Source organism: Hibiscus syriacus, unplaced genomic scaffold (assembly GCF_006381635.1).
Source record: "Hibiscus syriacus cultivar Baekdansim isolate YM2019G1 unplaced genomic scaffold, ASM638163v2 tig00109919_pilon, whole genome shotgun sequence".
In the NCBI taxonomy this organism is placed as follows: Eukaryota; Viridiplantae; Streptophyta; class Magnoliopsida; order Malvales; family Malvaceae; genus Hibiscus; species Hibiscus syriacus.
This window is the reverse complement of record NW_024062527.1, coordinates 198287-215397: the sequence shown is the minus strand read 5'-3', so window position 1 is coordinate 215397 and position 17111 is coordinate 198287. Positions and strand designations below refer to the sequence as shown.

The window sequence follows — 17111 nt, the reverse complement described above, 5'->3', positions numbered from 1 at the left end:
CAAAATATAAAAATCGGAATTCACTTTTTTCGCTCAAAAAAATAGAGGATAAATTACAAATTTTATTACTGAACTTTATTCTCTCCTATTTTGCTTACGGAACTTTAAAAGCTTTTAATTTTTACACTGAACTTAATATATTGGATTTTGTCACTAAATTCTCTCTCCTATTTTGATCACTCCATCATTAAACAGTTAACGACGGTAAAGTGATGTTTTAAAAAACAAAATTTTCATCAAAATGATGTCATTTTGTATTTATATAATTGCTATTTTAACGTTGTTAATTGTTTAACGGTCAAGTGGTAAAAAACCCCAATATATTAAGTTTAATGAACAAATTAAAAAGATTTAAAGTATAATGAATGAAATAGTAAAGTTTCAATTATCAAATTTATATGGCTGTCCCTTGTTCCCATATGTAGTGGGGTAAGATAGTAGGCTGCCCCCAACACTAGGTTGAGAGTAGCTTCCGTAGGAGACCTTCAAATTACCAAATTTATAATTTACCCTAAACCAAATATATAAATATGCATTTACAACTTGAATTGATGTTTAAAGAAAAAAAACTCTCAATTTTCATGGTTTGAGGAATTAGAATAACCCAGATAAGCATTTACAACTTCACTCATCATGACCTTCCTCATCAGAATATTCAACCTCAACCCTCGTTTCATCCACAACAGGTACAATCATCAAAAGTATTCTTACTTGTAACGATGTCCTTTACTCCATTTTTCATCAAAATGCCAACAAATGCCTTCTTCAGAGTGTTCTTTAAAACTCTTTTTGGATCAAATCCGGTATTAGAGTTGTTACCGGCATTTGACTGCAAAAAAGAAGCATGAAAGTCCCCCACTAGAACCACCCTAGGTGGAAGTGCAAGCCCGCATCGCACATATGTGTGCGCGCGCATATATATATATAGAGAGATTAAGTACATTGAAGCGTTTCATCAGTAACTTCAAAAACTCTGAACAGTCGAGATTAAGGAATGAATCGCATGATCAATCTGAAAGTTTTTATGCAAAGAGATACCCATATTAGTTACTCATATCTCCTCTTCATTATCGCTGCCACCTCCAAACAAGGCAGCCATTTTAAAAGCCAGCTTGGCAGCCATCTCCCTCCTTTGAAAATCAGGTATTAACCTCAAGTTGCTGCGAATATTTCCAATCTGAGACATCAACTGTTCCAAATCCTCAAAATCATAATGTGGGCCATCATCTAATTCTGAAGATGAAGCTCGGTCAGGTTCTCTGGCATTGGGTTCCATTCTATCTATTTTCTCCCCTGAAGTAGAAACCATTGGAGAAGCAGCATGCGACTCCATTTCGCATCTAGTTATGTTTCCTTGAACGCACTCTGTAACAGACATTGCCTCACCAACTGACTTCCCCGTATCCAGGAATGTGTTAGCTGCACTTGCAGAAACCCACTCGTCGAACATGTCATCCCGTGGTTCAGCTGAACCCGCAGATAGCACTTCATACTCAAACTGATAATCAGGTTCTTCTTCCGATGAATCTGGACAGGTCAATAATAATATTTAGAAATCAATTAATCAGGAAGAATTTTTATTAAAGAAAATCAAGATATCACATATAACCTTCTTTCTCTGGTAGCGTAGGTTCAGTTATCTTATCACCAGATTTCAGAACCATTCCAGGCCACATATGAGCAGAAGGAGCACCATACAGACGTTCAACTCCTTGTATATCACCATCAACCGACAAACCTGCCAAGATCAGTTTCTTTTCCCACATTAACAAAAATAAGCATAAGAAGATCTAACCTATACATGACCCCTTAAGGTTCATAAGTGTGAGTGATTGTCACAGCATCCATACACTTTCAACAAGGAAAGCTATATTCGATAGGTCATGTGGAGAAACATCAAGTAAAATATCTCACAACTATATATGTACTCATCTTCTTGATTTGTTTGTAAACAAAATACATTTACAGAGCAAGATGTCATGATTAATACAATTTATCATGATTGCATATTGGAAATTCGGCATTGAAGAATGTTATTCCATATCACTAGTTCAGTGTATAGGCAGTGTAGCATGCAACAAAGTACAGTGGTCCATGCACCATTCCAAGCATTATCTACGAATGTTTGAGGATGGGTCTACATCTCCCAATAAATTGCTTCCTTCATCTTCAGAAATTCCATATTGAGTGAAATCATCTGAAGGATGAGTAGAGGAATCAGCAAGTTTGAGTTGGCATTTTTTTTATTCAGCATGGACAAGATGAAAATTTAACGAGGTTCAGCAATGTGCTTACGTCCTCGGTGCTCTAGGCGGTGCTAGAATTTTTATTCAATGTCTCATAGGTTTTGGTTACATCTCCTTTTATAATAAATAAACTCTGGTACATATTTACAAAAATAACCCTGTACCGTATATTTATGAGCCATACCTAACAAATCTCGACATTGGCGAATATCCTGCCCTTAGGAAACATTCAATGTGGATTGGGTTACCTTACTTCTTTAACAACTCGAAACATTCAACAAGTCCATGCAATGCATGAACTTGTCTGTCGTAACTGGCTTGGTGAACATATCAGCAGCATTCTCATCAGTATGTACCTTCTGAAACAAAATCTCTCCAGATGCAATCAACTCTCAGATCTTGTGAAACCTTACATCAATATGCTTAGTTCTAGCAATATATACATGATTCTTAGCCAAGTGAATAGTACTTTGATTGTCACAAAGCAACTGAACTCCACCTTGATGAACACCCAACTCCTTCACTAAACCAGTAAGCCATAAAGCTTCTTTTGCAGCTTCAGCCGCTGCCATGTATTCAGCTTCAATTGTAGATAATGCCACAATAGATTGAACAGTAGACTTCCAACAAATAGGCCCTCCACCAAGAGTAAAGATATGCCTTGTCGTAGATCTTCTATTATCCAAATCACCCGCATAGTCTGAATCCACATATCCTACAACCAAAGGATTATCCCACTGACTACCAAAATCAATTCCATGTCCCACAGTACCCTTTAAGTACCTAAAGATCCACTTGGCTGCTTCCCAATGTTGCTTACCAGGTTTAGACATGTACTTACAAACTTAACTAACAACATGAGCTAAATCAGGATGAGTACATACCATTGCATACATCAAGCAGCCAACAACATTAGAATACGGAACCTTTGCCATATCTTCAGCTTCCTTATCTGTCTTAGGTTACTGTTATGATGAGCGCTTAAAGTGATTCACCAATAGAGTGCTCACTGGTTTTGCGCTGCTCATCGCAAACATTTCTAGCATTTTCTCAACATAACCCCATTGAGATAGCCACAGTTTTCTTGAGTCTCTGTCCCTGCAAATTTCCATTCCAAGATTTTCTTTGCAGCGCCTAAATCTTTCATATCAAATTCCTGACTTAATAAAGTTTTCAAACCGATAACATCATCCATGTTCTTTGCAGCAATTAACATATCATCAACATGCAGTAACAGAAAAATAAAAGAACCATCATCAAGGCTCTTAACATAGACACAATAATCATACTCACATCGCTTGTAGACAATCTTGATCATATAGGAGTCAAATCGTTTGTACCATTATCTTGAATACTGTTTCAACCCGTACAAAGATTTCTTGAATCTGTAAACTAAATGCTCGTTTACAGGTTGAGTGAAACCTTCAGGCTGCTGAATGTAGATATGCTCTTCTAAATCACCATGCAAAAAAGCAGTTTTCATATCCATCTACTCTAAATGCAAATCCCAACTAGCCACCAATGCAAGTATTGATCGGATTGAAGTGTGTCTGACCATAGGAGAAAAAATTTCATCATAATCAATTCCTTTCTACTGTGAAAAAACCCTTTGCTACCAAACGAGCCTTGGACTTCTCCCTTTTTTTCTGTTACTGTTGGTTTCTTCTTATACACCCATTTGCAACCAATAGGCTTCTTACCCTCAGGAAGGCGAACTCACTCCCATGTGCGATTGTTATTCAAAGACTCCATCTCCTCAACCATGGCAGCCATCCACTTGTCATTTTTTTACTAGTAACAACATCATGAAAAGTAATCGGATCATCACTGCTAACAATAAGTGTAAGAGAGACCAAGTCTTCAAAACCTAATATTTTCGGAGGCTTTATATTCTTCCGTCTCACCCTGTCTCTGGCGAGACTATAATCCTGCAAATCAACCGTAGCAGAACCACCAGAAGTCGGTTGAGAAGTTTCTATTTTCTCAACTGGAAACTGCTCGAAATCCACAATTGTCGTGTCTTTATTCTGCCGCAACATGGGTTGTTCATAAAAAACAACATCTCTACTGATCACAATTTTCTTCTCAACTTGATCCCAAAACTTGAATCCTTTGACATTTTTCTTGTAACCCAGAAAATGCACTCCTTCGATTTTGCATCAAGTTTAGATCTCTCATTAGAAGGTACATGCACATAAGCATGACAACCAAAAATCTGTAAGTGATCAAAAGTAACATCATAACCAGTACATACCTCTTCTGTAACTTTCCCAGCCAATGATTCCCTTGGCGATCTATTGATAAGATAACACGCCATGTTAACAGCCTCAACCCATAAGTGTTTGGGAAGCCCTGCATTCAACCGCAAACATCTGGTTCTTTCATTCAACGACCTATTAATCCATTCTGCAATACCATTCTGTTGTGGTGTCTTACGCACTGTTAAATGTCTATTAATCCCATGCTCCTTACAGAAGTTTAGAAACTGTGAATCTGTGTACTCCGTACCATTTTCAGACTGCAAACACTTGATTTTTCATCCTGTTTGGTTTTCTACCTCATCTTTCCACAGCTTGAACTTCTCAAAAATGTCAGACTTCTATTTCAAAAAATACACCCAAACTTTCCGTGAAAAATCGTCGATAAAAGTAACATAATACCTAGATCCACCCAAAGACGATGTCGTGGAAGGCCCCCATACATCATAATGTACATAATCAAGAATCACATCAGTTGTGTGCTTCCCATTCTTGAAACGAACTTTATTCTGTTTACCAAGAACACAATACTTGCAAAAATCAAGCTTACAGTTTTTAACATCATGCAACAGATTTCTTTTATGTAATTCAACCATACCACTTTCACTAAGATGAGCAAGACGCATATGCCACAGTTTGATAGTATCATCACATGACTCAACAGAATGAACTCCACCTACAACGGTACTCCCTAACAATCTGTAAATATTCCTTGCAGTCATCTTTCCTTTCATCATAGTCAAAGCTCCTTTAACAACCCGAATTTTTTTCTATCCTCATCATCCTTAGGGATAAAGCCATTCTTGTGCAAAGTGCTCAAAGAAATCAAATTCTTTTTCAAATCTGGGATATGTCAAACACCACACAAAGTCTGAATAGAACCATCATATATATTAATTCTGACATCACCAATACCAATAATATGACAACATCAATCATCACCCAAATAAACAGAACCAGAATTAACCGACCTGTATGTCGAAAACCATTTCCTATTTGGCGTGATGTGATAAGAACATCCAGAATCAAGAATCCAAGCATCCGTCAATTGATTCGTTGAAATTAAGAGCATATCACCCTCACTGCAATCATAATTGTCATCCTCGACCACATTCACAGACTTGGATGAGTCATCACATTTCTCATCAGTCTACTTTTTCAACTTCGGACAGTCTCGCTTCATATGTCCCACCTCCTTGCACTTGTTACAGTGAATTGTCTTCTTATCCCTAGATTTGGATCTGAAATTCCGTTTCCCATACCCTGCCTTTTCTGGCTTCCGTCCATAGTCTCAATTATCCTTGACATATAAGCTATCAGCTTTAGAGCTTTCCCCTGCATTCTGCTTTCGCTGGTTATGAGCCAACAAGGCCGCAATAATCTCCTCAACTTTGATAGTCTCTTTCCCATATGTAAGAGTAGTCACCATGTGTTCGTAAGAGGGAGGCAACGAACACAACATAATCATCGCTTTATCTTCATCCTCAATTTTCACATCAAGCCAAGCCAAATCAGAAACGATTTGATTGAAGACATTCACGTGTTGCGCCAAATCATGATCATCCTGCATCTTCAGCCCATACAGTTGTTTCTTTAGATACAGTTTAGTCATTAAGGATTTGGACATAAACTCACTTTCCAACTTCTTCCAAATTTCATCTGAAGACGACAGATACATGACGTGATACATGACCTTGTCCGCCAAACATAATCGTATGGTTCCTGTCGCTAGCTACTGCAATTCTTCCCAATCTTCCTCCTCCATCGACACCGGCTTTGTAGGTCAGAAAGCCTTCAGGATCCCTCACTGCGCTAACAGATCCTTCACCCTTGTTTGCCATAATCCGAAGTTAACCTGACCATCGAATTTCACAACTTTGAATTTGGCTCCTAACATCTGATACCAATTATTGAATAATCGGGTAAAGAAAACGGAAAAAATACAAGAATTTTAACGAGGTTCAACAATGTGCTTACGTCCTCAGTGCCCTAGGTGACACTAGAATTTTTATTCAATGTCTCATAGGTTTTGGTTACATCTCCTTTTATAATAAATAAACCATGGTACATATATACAAAAATAACTTTGTATCGTATATTTATGAGCCATACCTAACAGACAGTGTAGCAAGCAACAAAGTACAGTGGATATGACGGTGCGAAAGTTAAACACGGGCTTACATTTGTCAAAATTAGCATTAGAAGCACAAGCTTCAATGAACTCAATGTTGTGGTCCATGCACCATTCCAAGCATTATCTACGAATGTTTGAGAATGGGTCTACATCTCCCAATAAACTGTTTCATTCATCTTCAAAAATTCCATATTGAGTGAAATCATATGAAGGATGAGTAGAGGAATCAACAAGTTTGAGTTGGCATTTTTTGTATTCAGCATGGATAGGATGACCTAGAATTCGATCCACTTTGTTTCCGATGCAGAGTAAAATTTATCTCTGTAGGACACCCAATCCTGAAGTGCAGCCAGAGTTGACAACTGCAAGAGAGAGGGAAAGAGAAAAAAAGGCAAAAAGGAAGGTGTGGTTACATGACAATATAATATACTAATTTATATAGAAATTGTACTCTAGTTATAAATATGTTGAATTATTGATAGAAGGAAAACATTATTGCTACAGAAATACAAGGAATTGAACAACTGGTTAAACTAAGATGCTTACATCAGATATATCAAAAAACATGACCAAGGCAGTTGAGTGGTTAATCCTAGAGAGGGTTTGAACTGAAAATCCATCTTGAAGATATGCCATACATAGATACATCAACAGAGTAGTATTTGGTATTGATAGTCCAGCTGTTGATGATAAAGATATCAATCATCAGAGTTTGATTTTACTTGCTCAACACAAAGAAAGGCCATCTCTTGTCACACCCTCAAATCGATGTGGGTGACCCGATCCGAGGTGTCACATTAGGGCCACCGGAGCGACCTACAATAAAAATTCAGGAAAATTTAAAATTTTTGTCAATCCATTTAAATCTGTAAAATAATTTATGGATAAAATACAAGTTCATACTCAATATATATAAAAAAATCAAATGTGACATACATTCCCCCTAATTACACTTGTACCGTACTTTGCCAACACATCCAAATGAACTCCTGTTACAGAGGTTGATAGCTGAACTGGATCAATTCTTTTAATCTAAAACAGTGAATAAAAGAGTGAGCTTTGGGAAGCGCAGTAATACAGAACTACCAAATGATGCTGAAGGACATGCAGATAAATAGAAAAACATAAATTTTCCTTATTGATTCAGACGTCTACAAGTTTTTGGGATGAGCTGAGGTTCCACTGATATTTCTTCGAGTAAAAGACATGAAGATTTTAGTTCAGATGAAACATTCAAATGATTAAGTTCAGGAGATCAGAATAGGATGTCTGGTGTGTTCCAACCAAAACCAGTGAGAAGGTATAAATCTTTTTAAAACAATAACATTTTAAAACATATTTTTAAAACCATAGTAAAACCCTCGAACATAACTGCATCCATAAGAACTTACCCTAAGCACACAGTAAATGAGCCACCCTAAGGGAATGCCTTGGGGCCTATAGGCCTACCGAAGGGTCTCCTTAGGTCTATAAGGATTTACCAGCTTGATCAGAGTTGAACCTCCATACTCTAGAATCCTACACATACAATATCTAGTAAAAATCATATTTAACAGTAAACAGTAATATCAGGATCGTGATCCAGTAAAATCTTGTAAGTGTAACAATGAAATAAACAATATAACTTCCCTCCACCCATACACCATATGTAGTCCCATGATTTACCCAAGGGAGTGCCTTGGAGCCTTAAAGCCTACCAAAGGTCACCTTAGGACCGCAAGGAATTACCAACTTGATCAGAGCTGAACCTCCATAATCCAGCCTACCCAAATAATGTCCCAATAAAACAGTTCAAGTAGTAACCAATAAATCCCATGATCCATAAATCAGGAATGATTATATGTTCCAGTGAAAATAGGAGATCATAGAACACATATCATGTAGCCGTAGTTTATTAACATTAAATCAAAACATCAGTAAATCTGTAATTTCGAAAAATCGTGTTTTAAAATAGATAAAACATTTACATGTCACATAAGGAACACACTAGAGGATATATTATTTCTTCGGAGGTATTTTGTATTTATCAAGTAGGGAACCATGAAACTTTTGTAAATTGATAGGATTTTAGAATCAATATCATATAGTATTCGGGTATTTTTCGGAGGCGTTGAGTAGTCATGAAGGTACCCAGAATCTTTTGTATCAGAGTTACTTAATATTTCAAGCATGTCAAGAGTGATTCCATAATTTCGACAAACAAGGGTTTTTCAGACATTTTGATTCTTGGGGGATTCCCAATAATTTATCTCAATAAGGGTAGATCAATAATTCATGGTAATTAAGATTCATGTCGATTTATCAGGATATCGAGTCAACTCGAACTGAATAAATCCTAGCACTATTGATACCTGTCAACTGGTCAAACCGATGCACTTCAAGGATATTCACACTTTAATACTGACATCACTAGCCGAATTGATCATCTTCTGAATCATCGTTGAACAGATCTTAAGAAGACGAACATATATTCCCTCCCCAATACTAATTGCACTAGTTGAACGAACCTCATTTATAATCAACATCGACCAGATCTTCACATGATGAACAAATACTTCGGTGGTGTTTAATTTATTCATGAATTGTAACAATATCCACTTATTTTAAATCGTTACAAAACGGGTCACTTCAATAGTCAAGGTTAATTCGATCATCTTAGACTTCAATGTATTCTGGTTCCTTTAAAGTTCAGGGTATTTTGGTCATTTGAACATTTGAGGTTATTTTAGTTATTTCGTAGCTCTTGACATTTCGGTAATAATGATCAATCCAAACATATGTACTTTTTCTGGTAATTTTGGTCAGATATATCCGTTCAGCGTTATTTTTTGCTTTTAGGGGTAATCTTGGTCTTTTAGCAGTACAAGGACATTTTGGACAAATTACAATTCAAGGGTATTCCAATCATTTCCTTCCGTCTAGTTTTTCCATTTAATTCAATTCTTTTGAATAATTCAAACATAAATAATACTTCAAATATTTTAGTCTTTAGGTGATTGTTGATAAATCAACAATTATAGGTCTTGTACATTCTCAAATGTTAGGATCCGATTATTAATGACTATTCGAGTAGATCAGGAATTTAACAGATGAAACAGTGATATATTAAATTAAAATACGAATTCTTAAGGTACGTTCACTCTTAGGTCAGTCCGTGCCATTTTTACCTCATAGGGGTAATTTCATAATTTTATACTCAGGTAATTTCAATATTAAAGCTTTTATCGATGATAAATAGAATTTAGAGATTTAGAGATTATTTGTTCTTCATACCAATCATTGTACTTGTGGTGGTTTGTTTGTACTTGTGGTGGTTTGTTTGTACATAAACATGTGAGTTGTAATTGGGTACTACTCCTTCCCGAAACAAGGGGGGGGGGGGGTTGGGGGGGGGAACAGATGATGGTGTTGCAAGAGTCAAGGGATTGCACGCTTCTGATTTATATGATGAACTCCTCATATCTTACCAAACCAATCTTTTTAGATGCTCTTTTTCACAACATCACATGTAATTATCGGTCTTTTATTCATCTTCTATTATAATCAATATATTTTTTTATCTTTTATATTATACAAAATAAAAGCTACCTATATATACGAAGATGTATATTACATTGGGTTAAAATATGTTTTTATCACGAACATATTAAGTGGTCTCAGTAGTTAAATGGAGTATTGTTCTCTCTTAATGTTTTAGATTCAAGTAGTTATGTCTACAGGGTGTCTATATATTGTTAATAGCTAAATTTTTAAAATGATTAGTTCATTATAAGATATTAAAAGATTTAGAATTTATACCGAGAAGTCATTGAACTATTTCAGTAAAAAAATTATTGTTGTTCTCTTAAAGGTTCTTGACTCGAACAATTGCATCCACATGGTGTGATGCATCGTTAACTAAGAAAAATTCTACATATTAATACTTATAAATTTTCATAATGATTGAGTATTGGCTTTTATGAGTAATTAAATATAACCTAAAGACTAAGGCTTACATATGGCACCATTAATATCAGCCTAACCTAATTTGTGTTTGTGTCTACAACATGTACTATATGTATCTTTTTAAATATAACAAAGAGATTGAAAGTCAAATTTGATTCACATTTTGATGTCATGTATAAAGATTGACAACGAGACATAATATGATAGATTTTTATCTGTTTTGATTTGATATAGTAAAAGTGTAATTTAATTTTGATTGAATTCAATCATAATTTTAATATAATTTATATTATCAAACCTAATTTTAAAAATAAATTATATATATATATATATATATATATAATCTTAAAACTTTAACAAAAATAACTGGACAATTATGCATCCACTCCAGATTTTAACCACAAAATTCATATATTATATAAATAAAAATTGATATTCTAATAAATATATTAAGATAAATTTTACGACTTCAACCCAACCTCAAAAGTTTTAACAAGAAAAAATCCATTCTATCCAAAACTAGATTTAAAGTAAACGATCTTATTAAATCAGATTGGTCTGAACTCCATTTTAATTTTTTTGAGTAAAGTATACAAATGATCTTCTTATTATAGGGTGTTACTTTGTTGGGTCCTCTAACTATTAAAAGTTACAAAATAGTCTCTCAACTATAGGATGTTACTTTGTTGAGTCCCCCAACTATTAAAAGTTGTAAAATGATCACTCAACTATTCATTATGTTCCAAATTCGTCATATTCTATTAAAGTTGTATTATGACTATTCGTCATATTCGTCATATTGTTGTTAATTTTAAACGGAAAAGGACGAGTATAGAACATAATGAATAGTCGAATGATCATTTTGAACTTTTAATAATCTAGGGACCCAATAAAATAACATACTAAAATGAGAGACTATTTATAGCTTTTTAATATCGAGAGACTCAATAAAATAATATTCTATAGTCGGAGGACCATTTGTATACTTCACCTTAATTTTTTTTATCATCCCTAGTTATTGGAGATTGGTGGATGAGGTTGAAGAGTTGAGGTTAGGCAAAGTAAAGAACTTTTAAAATAGTGTTCTTCATCCTCTTCTTCTTCTGGCTTCATTGACTGACAAGAAGAATCCTATTCTGATCATCATGCCATTAGAATTTAGAATCCAAGCCTGCAAAAATAATTAAAAAACGCTTGTGTCTGTCTTTGTTCCCTTTCCCAACACAACCGAAACATTATTTTCTGAGAAGAACACATTAATTATGCAGAATCATTTGAAATTCAAAAGCAATGAGAGAAGAATCTCTTCACTTTTTTAATTTGGCTCCAACTCAACCTTCATGAAAAATAACACAAACCCTAGAATAGTCTCTCATAGGTTTATCAATGGAAGCATATTTTTAAAAAGGGCATTGGGTTCTTACTTCTTCATATGTTGGGTTGGGTGTAAGAGAAAATCAGTCCCCATGTGCAGATGTCTTTTGCCTCCAATCACCATTGCCAAAATCTAATTATAAGATAATATATATAGGTTGTATAGAAGGGACATGTGGAGATTGTTGTCCTCTTGAATATTTCAAATTATCGTATAATTTTATGAATTCATCCCATTGAAATTTTATAAATTCAACCATTAACATATAATTCTGGTCTATTCTTATACAGTTAAATGCCTACATTTCGTATGTATATTTCTTTCATGTTTGTATCTACTTTGGTCATCTTCAAACAAAATCATTGGCTTTTTGCTGATAAAAAGAAGTTAGATACTACGCAATAATTTGTAAAAAAAGAAAAGTTCTGGATTTGCTTCCACAACACAATTTCTCCGGTTTTTGTTTTGCCTTCTTGCACAATAAAAGATACATCTCATACAGTGAAACTGTATTTCTTTTCACTGCTTTCTGAAAAAGAAGAAATTTCCTCATCTAATAAACCATTGGGGCACACCTCAGTAGTTTCACACGAGCTTGGAGATGAGGGCTGAGGAGGAGAACCAAAGACAGAGCTGTCTTCCACTGTGAAATCAATACAGCTTGTCTGATTTCTGCCAGAACCATGTTTTTTACCTTTTCTCTTCCTTTGAATCGCCTTGAAAACTAGCCATTCCCCAAGCCTTTCCCTACTAAACATCTGCAATACAGGAAATCCATCACATCAAAAACCTTTAATGTCTGCTGGCTGCTTTATATTTGCAGGTATCCGACGTTATAATTCGTACCTGTTTTGGATAAAGTGATTGAGCAGAGCCAACAAGGCGAAACCGATGCAACAGCCACCGAGTGTTGGTCTCATTTGAACGCTTCCTTTCACAGAAAACCAAAGCTTGTCTCATACCAATTACTCGATTGGTCCCGGAAGCTAAAATTGGTTTCTCTTTGCCTATGGCCTTCCAGTAACCACAACTCTTGCGTTTGTTGTTACCGTCATTACCATGCCTTTTGCTAAAAAAATACTTGTTTTCTTTCACATCGCCTGAAAACCCACAAAACATTAACATTTACAGGTATGATACTAAAAGCATTAAGGTTGAGGATTATTAAACCGAATGGGGAATCTAACCGGGCAGGCTCCAAGGATCGGTCTGCAAAACGTCGAGCTCGGGAATGACAGAAGCAGGTAAAGGAAGATTCAAAGCCTTTCTCTTCAAGTAATGAACCACAAGCTCTTCATCTGTAGGATGGAACCTGTAACCAATGGGCATCTTCACTCCTCCATTAACAGCAAAGTTCTGACCTTCCATGCTAACCTTAAGCTCACTTATCTGAATCTCTCAAGTCCCAAACCTGAGCTAGCTTAGATGATTGGAATCAAGCAAAGAAACCCATGTACGAATGAGAAAAGGAAACCCCAAAATAAAGGCTAAGGGAACAAAAGGGGGAACTTGTGGGGAGAAGAAAGGCAGGAGAGGTTCGTTTTATATATAGGAGAAATGGGTATTGGCCAAAGTGGAAAACAACCCTCCTTATTTCTGACTCGGAGGAGTCGGAACTCTTTCGTTGACTGTAATAAAATAAGCAATATTGCTTTATGTTGACGGGTCTTTCTTATACAAACGTGTAAGAAAAATTGTACCTTCTCCCTGGTCAAGTCTCTCTCTCTCTCTCTGCAAAAGACCCCACTTTGGTGAGTAGTTATGCTGTGCAAAATGCAAATGACCTCTCCCAGGTTAATTTATAACTGTTTTTAACTTAAAATGATATTATGTTTAATTTAAAATGTTATGTAATTAATAAAAATTTTAGTTTAATTAAGACTTTTATATTACAATGAGTTTTGACTTAAAAATTTATTTTTCACTATAATGATTTCGACTATAATTAAGAATATCTTGATAATAATCTTTTAAGTTGCAACCTGATATTTACTAAAATTACTCTAAAGAGTTATACAATAAATGTTTTGTTACATTAATTTTAATCATTTGTTAACTTTATATTAATCGATTGTATTTTATACTTATGTGCTAATTTTATCCCTTCATTTTCATGGACCCACAAAAACACACCGTCCAACTATCCAAGGGCTCAGATCATGCTTGTAAGACATGATTCATTGTATCCCAACCGCCCATTTCATCCCTTCAACTTTACAGCATCACGATTAGCCTAAACAGTTCAGTAAGAGATGGGTGACAGTTCTGTGGTTAAGAAAATGTGTTCCTTAATTCCCTCAACTTTGATTCATTGGTTCCTTGTATGATGAAAGGGAAAACCTTGGAATTTACCCAAAGTGAAAGTGTTTGATCCTTTTGTTTCCTAAATTCTAAGGCTCGAAGTTTTGATGATGAGAATGAAGATTTTAATGTTTTGGTTAGCCTCCAACTTAATCATGCACATAATTGTAAGTTTTTGGCTTAGAATCAAAGTTTTTAGTTTTAGCTTTTATTCCCCAACTACTAGATTTGCTTCATAATGTTGTTGGTCATGGAATATTAATTATCATTCATCTTTTGACCTTTCACATCTTTTTACAGCTTATGTTCCCACTCAATTTTAACCATAACTACACAATTCTACAATGAGATTGTTGGGAAATTTGAATACGTGGCCAAATTTTGTTATTACTTCGTTTAATACGTGGATTTAATTTATATATTTTAATTTAATCAATTTTTTTAACTTAAATAATTTAATATATTAGATCATAGCTCTGTCTATGATTAGAAGAATGGAAATGATAAAATTAACTAGATCCACAAAGTATACATAGCATGAGGACTAAGAAAAGAATTAAACCAAAAACGAATCAGTCACTTATGGCCCTATGATGAAAGGAAAAGTGAAACTACTACATTGTAATTTACTTTTGTTTTCTACTCCAAGTTAGGTAAAAGATTGATTTTGGGAGACACATTCTTTAAGTTTCTACAATGAACATGTAAATTATATAAAATAATATTAAAATCAACTCTAAGGAAATGTTTTATTCTTTTTACTCATTGTTTGAGTGTTGTTTTTGGTGTGTTAGACTTTGAATTCAATTCAAAGTATTCAAAACATGTGATAAATGCTGATGTAAAAGCATTCACTATTATAGTTTACCGTTAATAATGAAATGTTTTTTTAATTGGAAATGCATGGACATTAAGTAACCCAATTGTGCATTGTAAGAGGAAATTCCCAACCTAAAACGACAGAAGCAATAGACAGAAAAAAGAGTTAAAATAAATAAATAAAACAAAGAGAAGAGAAGCCTGTCCTAATTTCCATCTTTTCTTAATCCAAAGCCTAGTCAACATTGGTGATGTATCATAACCCATTATTGAGAAAACCCTCAACTTTTCAATAATTCAAATATGAATGCCCAATGTTTTTTAAAAATAATTTTAACATTTTAGAGGGATTATAAGTTAAACTTTATTTAGAATGGATTTTAGTTATCATGATATATATATATATTTTTGAAATAGGTACTTTGTATTATAATTGCAAAGTAAACCACCTCAAAGACCTCGTTAAAAAATCTTCCTAACCCTAAATGGAGGAAAAAGAGTATACCTTGAGGTGGAAAGGAACAAACACAAGGAAGCTCTAACATCAAACAGGACATAACCCAAACCACAACCCAAACATACATCACCAACACATTCCAAACAGCAGTGAGACTAAGAACCAAAAGGACAGCAAAAACTGATCTAAATAAAAAACCGCAGCACTGGGATGTATCCGAACAGCAGCAGAAAACTGATTCACCAAACCTGCTAAAACACAACAACATTACACTGCAGAACACTATAACTTCTTCAATCTTCAATCAAGTTCGCCAAACTTAGCACCAATGGACAAAATCCAAAATGCAATCACTCCCCAACAAAGAAAAACATATCAGCAGAACATAAAAACAAAAACCACTCAATATTTAAGCCTGAAAAAGGTGCTGGAATATCTCGCAACAACCATAATCGATTGTGACAGCTAATCAAACCTCTCAAGCTTTTCCCATAAAACTGAAAGCAGGAACCGAAAAACAAACAATGAAGCAAAGGCCCAGAGAAGAAAACCAAATAGCTTCAGCCAAAACACTAGATTTCCAAGCTAATAATAAAAACATGTCACAAACTACCCATCAGCTAAGCCTCACAATTAACCACCACTAAAAATAATAGACTCCAGACTTTGAACAAAATCTTGAGCATAAGGGTGAACTCCAGCCAAAATAAATTAGCCCAAACCCTACCCAACAGCTCAAACGACAACAATCTCTCAAGCACCTTCTCTCTCGAAGCTGAAAAATCCACACCCAGAGCTTTACCAATTGCTAAAGTTGCTTCAGCTTCAATAACACTACCCAAACGACGGCCAGAGATATCCCCACCACGTCTTTCACTTTCGATCATCGACACTCTAGGTTTATGCGACATACTCTGGCCTTTCGCTTTCGACTTCTTCCTTTTTGAATCTGTTGACTTTCTTGGAAGCTCTATCATTAACCCGATTAACCCCCTTATTAACGTATAAGACTATAATATAATTCGAAGAATTAGAGAGATCTTTATAAAAACCTCCTCCAATGCTTGGATAGAAGACACCTCTTCAATAGGCACGTCCTGCAGCCTGGAATTATTGTAAATAGATTGGGCCAACAACAACTGATTTGAATCACTATTTATCTCCATCAGCCCAAAACTTTCATCAGCATGCTTAATAAATGGCCCAACGATTGGCAAAATCGGACTTCATGAAGCCCTACTACACCAGCTGCGATGTTTTCCACGTAGATATCCGCATGCACCAATTTTGCTGCCAACGTTCCACTATCGATAATATTCCTCTGATTCAACGTCTTGAACTGCACATCCCCCATACGACCTTTCTCGGGACCAATTTCTTTTGAACATACCTCTACGAAACTAGAAGCATCCGCCATTACATCGGCGACTGCATGCCACGCTCCGCCATCGACCAAGGATCCATCAATGAAAGCACGAACCTCTCAACATTATTGAACTTCCAAAAGAAACAACTCCCTAATTACAGAAGCTACCAGTAATCTCAGACCATGACTAAATGACCCATCATTCGACAC

General features: G+C 35.2%; 1 protein-coding gene and 1 pseudogene across 1 annotated transcript; both read right to left on the bottom strand.

The window, feature by feature from the left end:
* Positions 1-961: 961 nt before the first annotated feature.
* LOC120210199 lies at positions 962-7344 on the bottom strand (annotated as a pseudogene).
* Positions 7345-12371: 5027 nt separating this feature from the next.
* On the bottom strand, positions 12372-13387 carry LOC120210188 (NAC domain-containing protein 83-like). The gene is made up of 3 exons (XM_039208971.1): positions 13146-13387; positions 12805-13058; positions 12372-12716 (listed from the first exon to the last, which is right to left on the bottom strand). Exons 1-3 carry the CDS (start codon positions 13324-13326, stop codon positions 12453-12455), a joined length of 699 nt encoding a protein of 232 aa, XP_039064902.1. The 5' UTR covers positions 13327-13387; the 3' UTR covers positions 12372-12452.
* Positions 13388-17111: the final 3724 nt, after the last annotated feature.

Bases quoted from the DNA above. Each gene is read 5' to 3' on its own strand.
- LOC120210188 (XM_039208971.1), bottom strand. From the start codon at position 13,326: ATGGAAGGTCAGAACTTTGCTGTTAATGGAGGAGTGAAGATGCCCATT. The intron at 13,059-13,145 runs GTTAGATTCCCC...GTGGGTTTTCAG, and splicing joins CGATCCTTGGAGCCTGCCCG to GCGATGTGAAAGAAAACAAG. The intron at 12,717-12,804 runs GTACGAATTATA...CCTGTATTGCAG, and splicing joins AATCACTTTATCCAAAACAG to ATGTTTAGTAGGGAAAGGCT.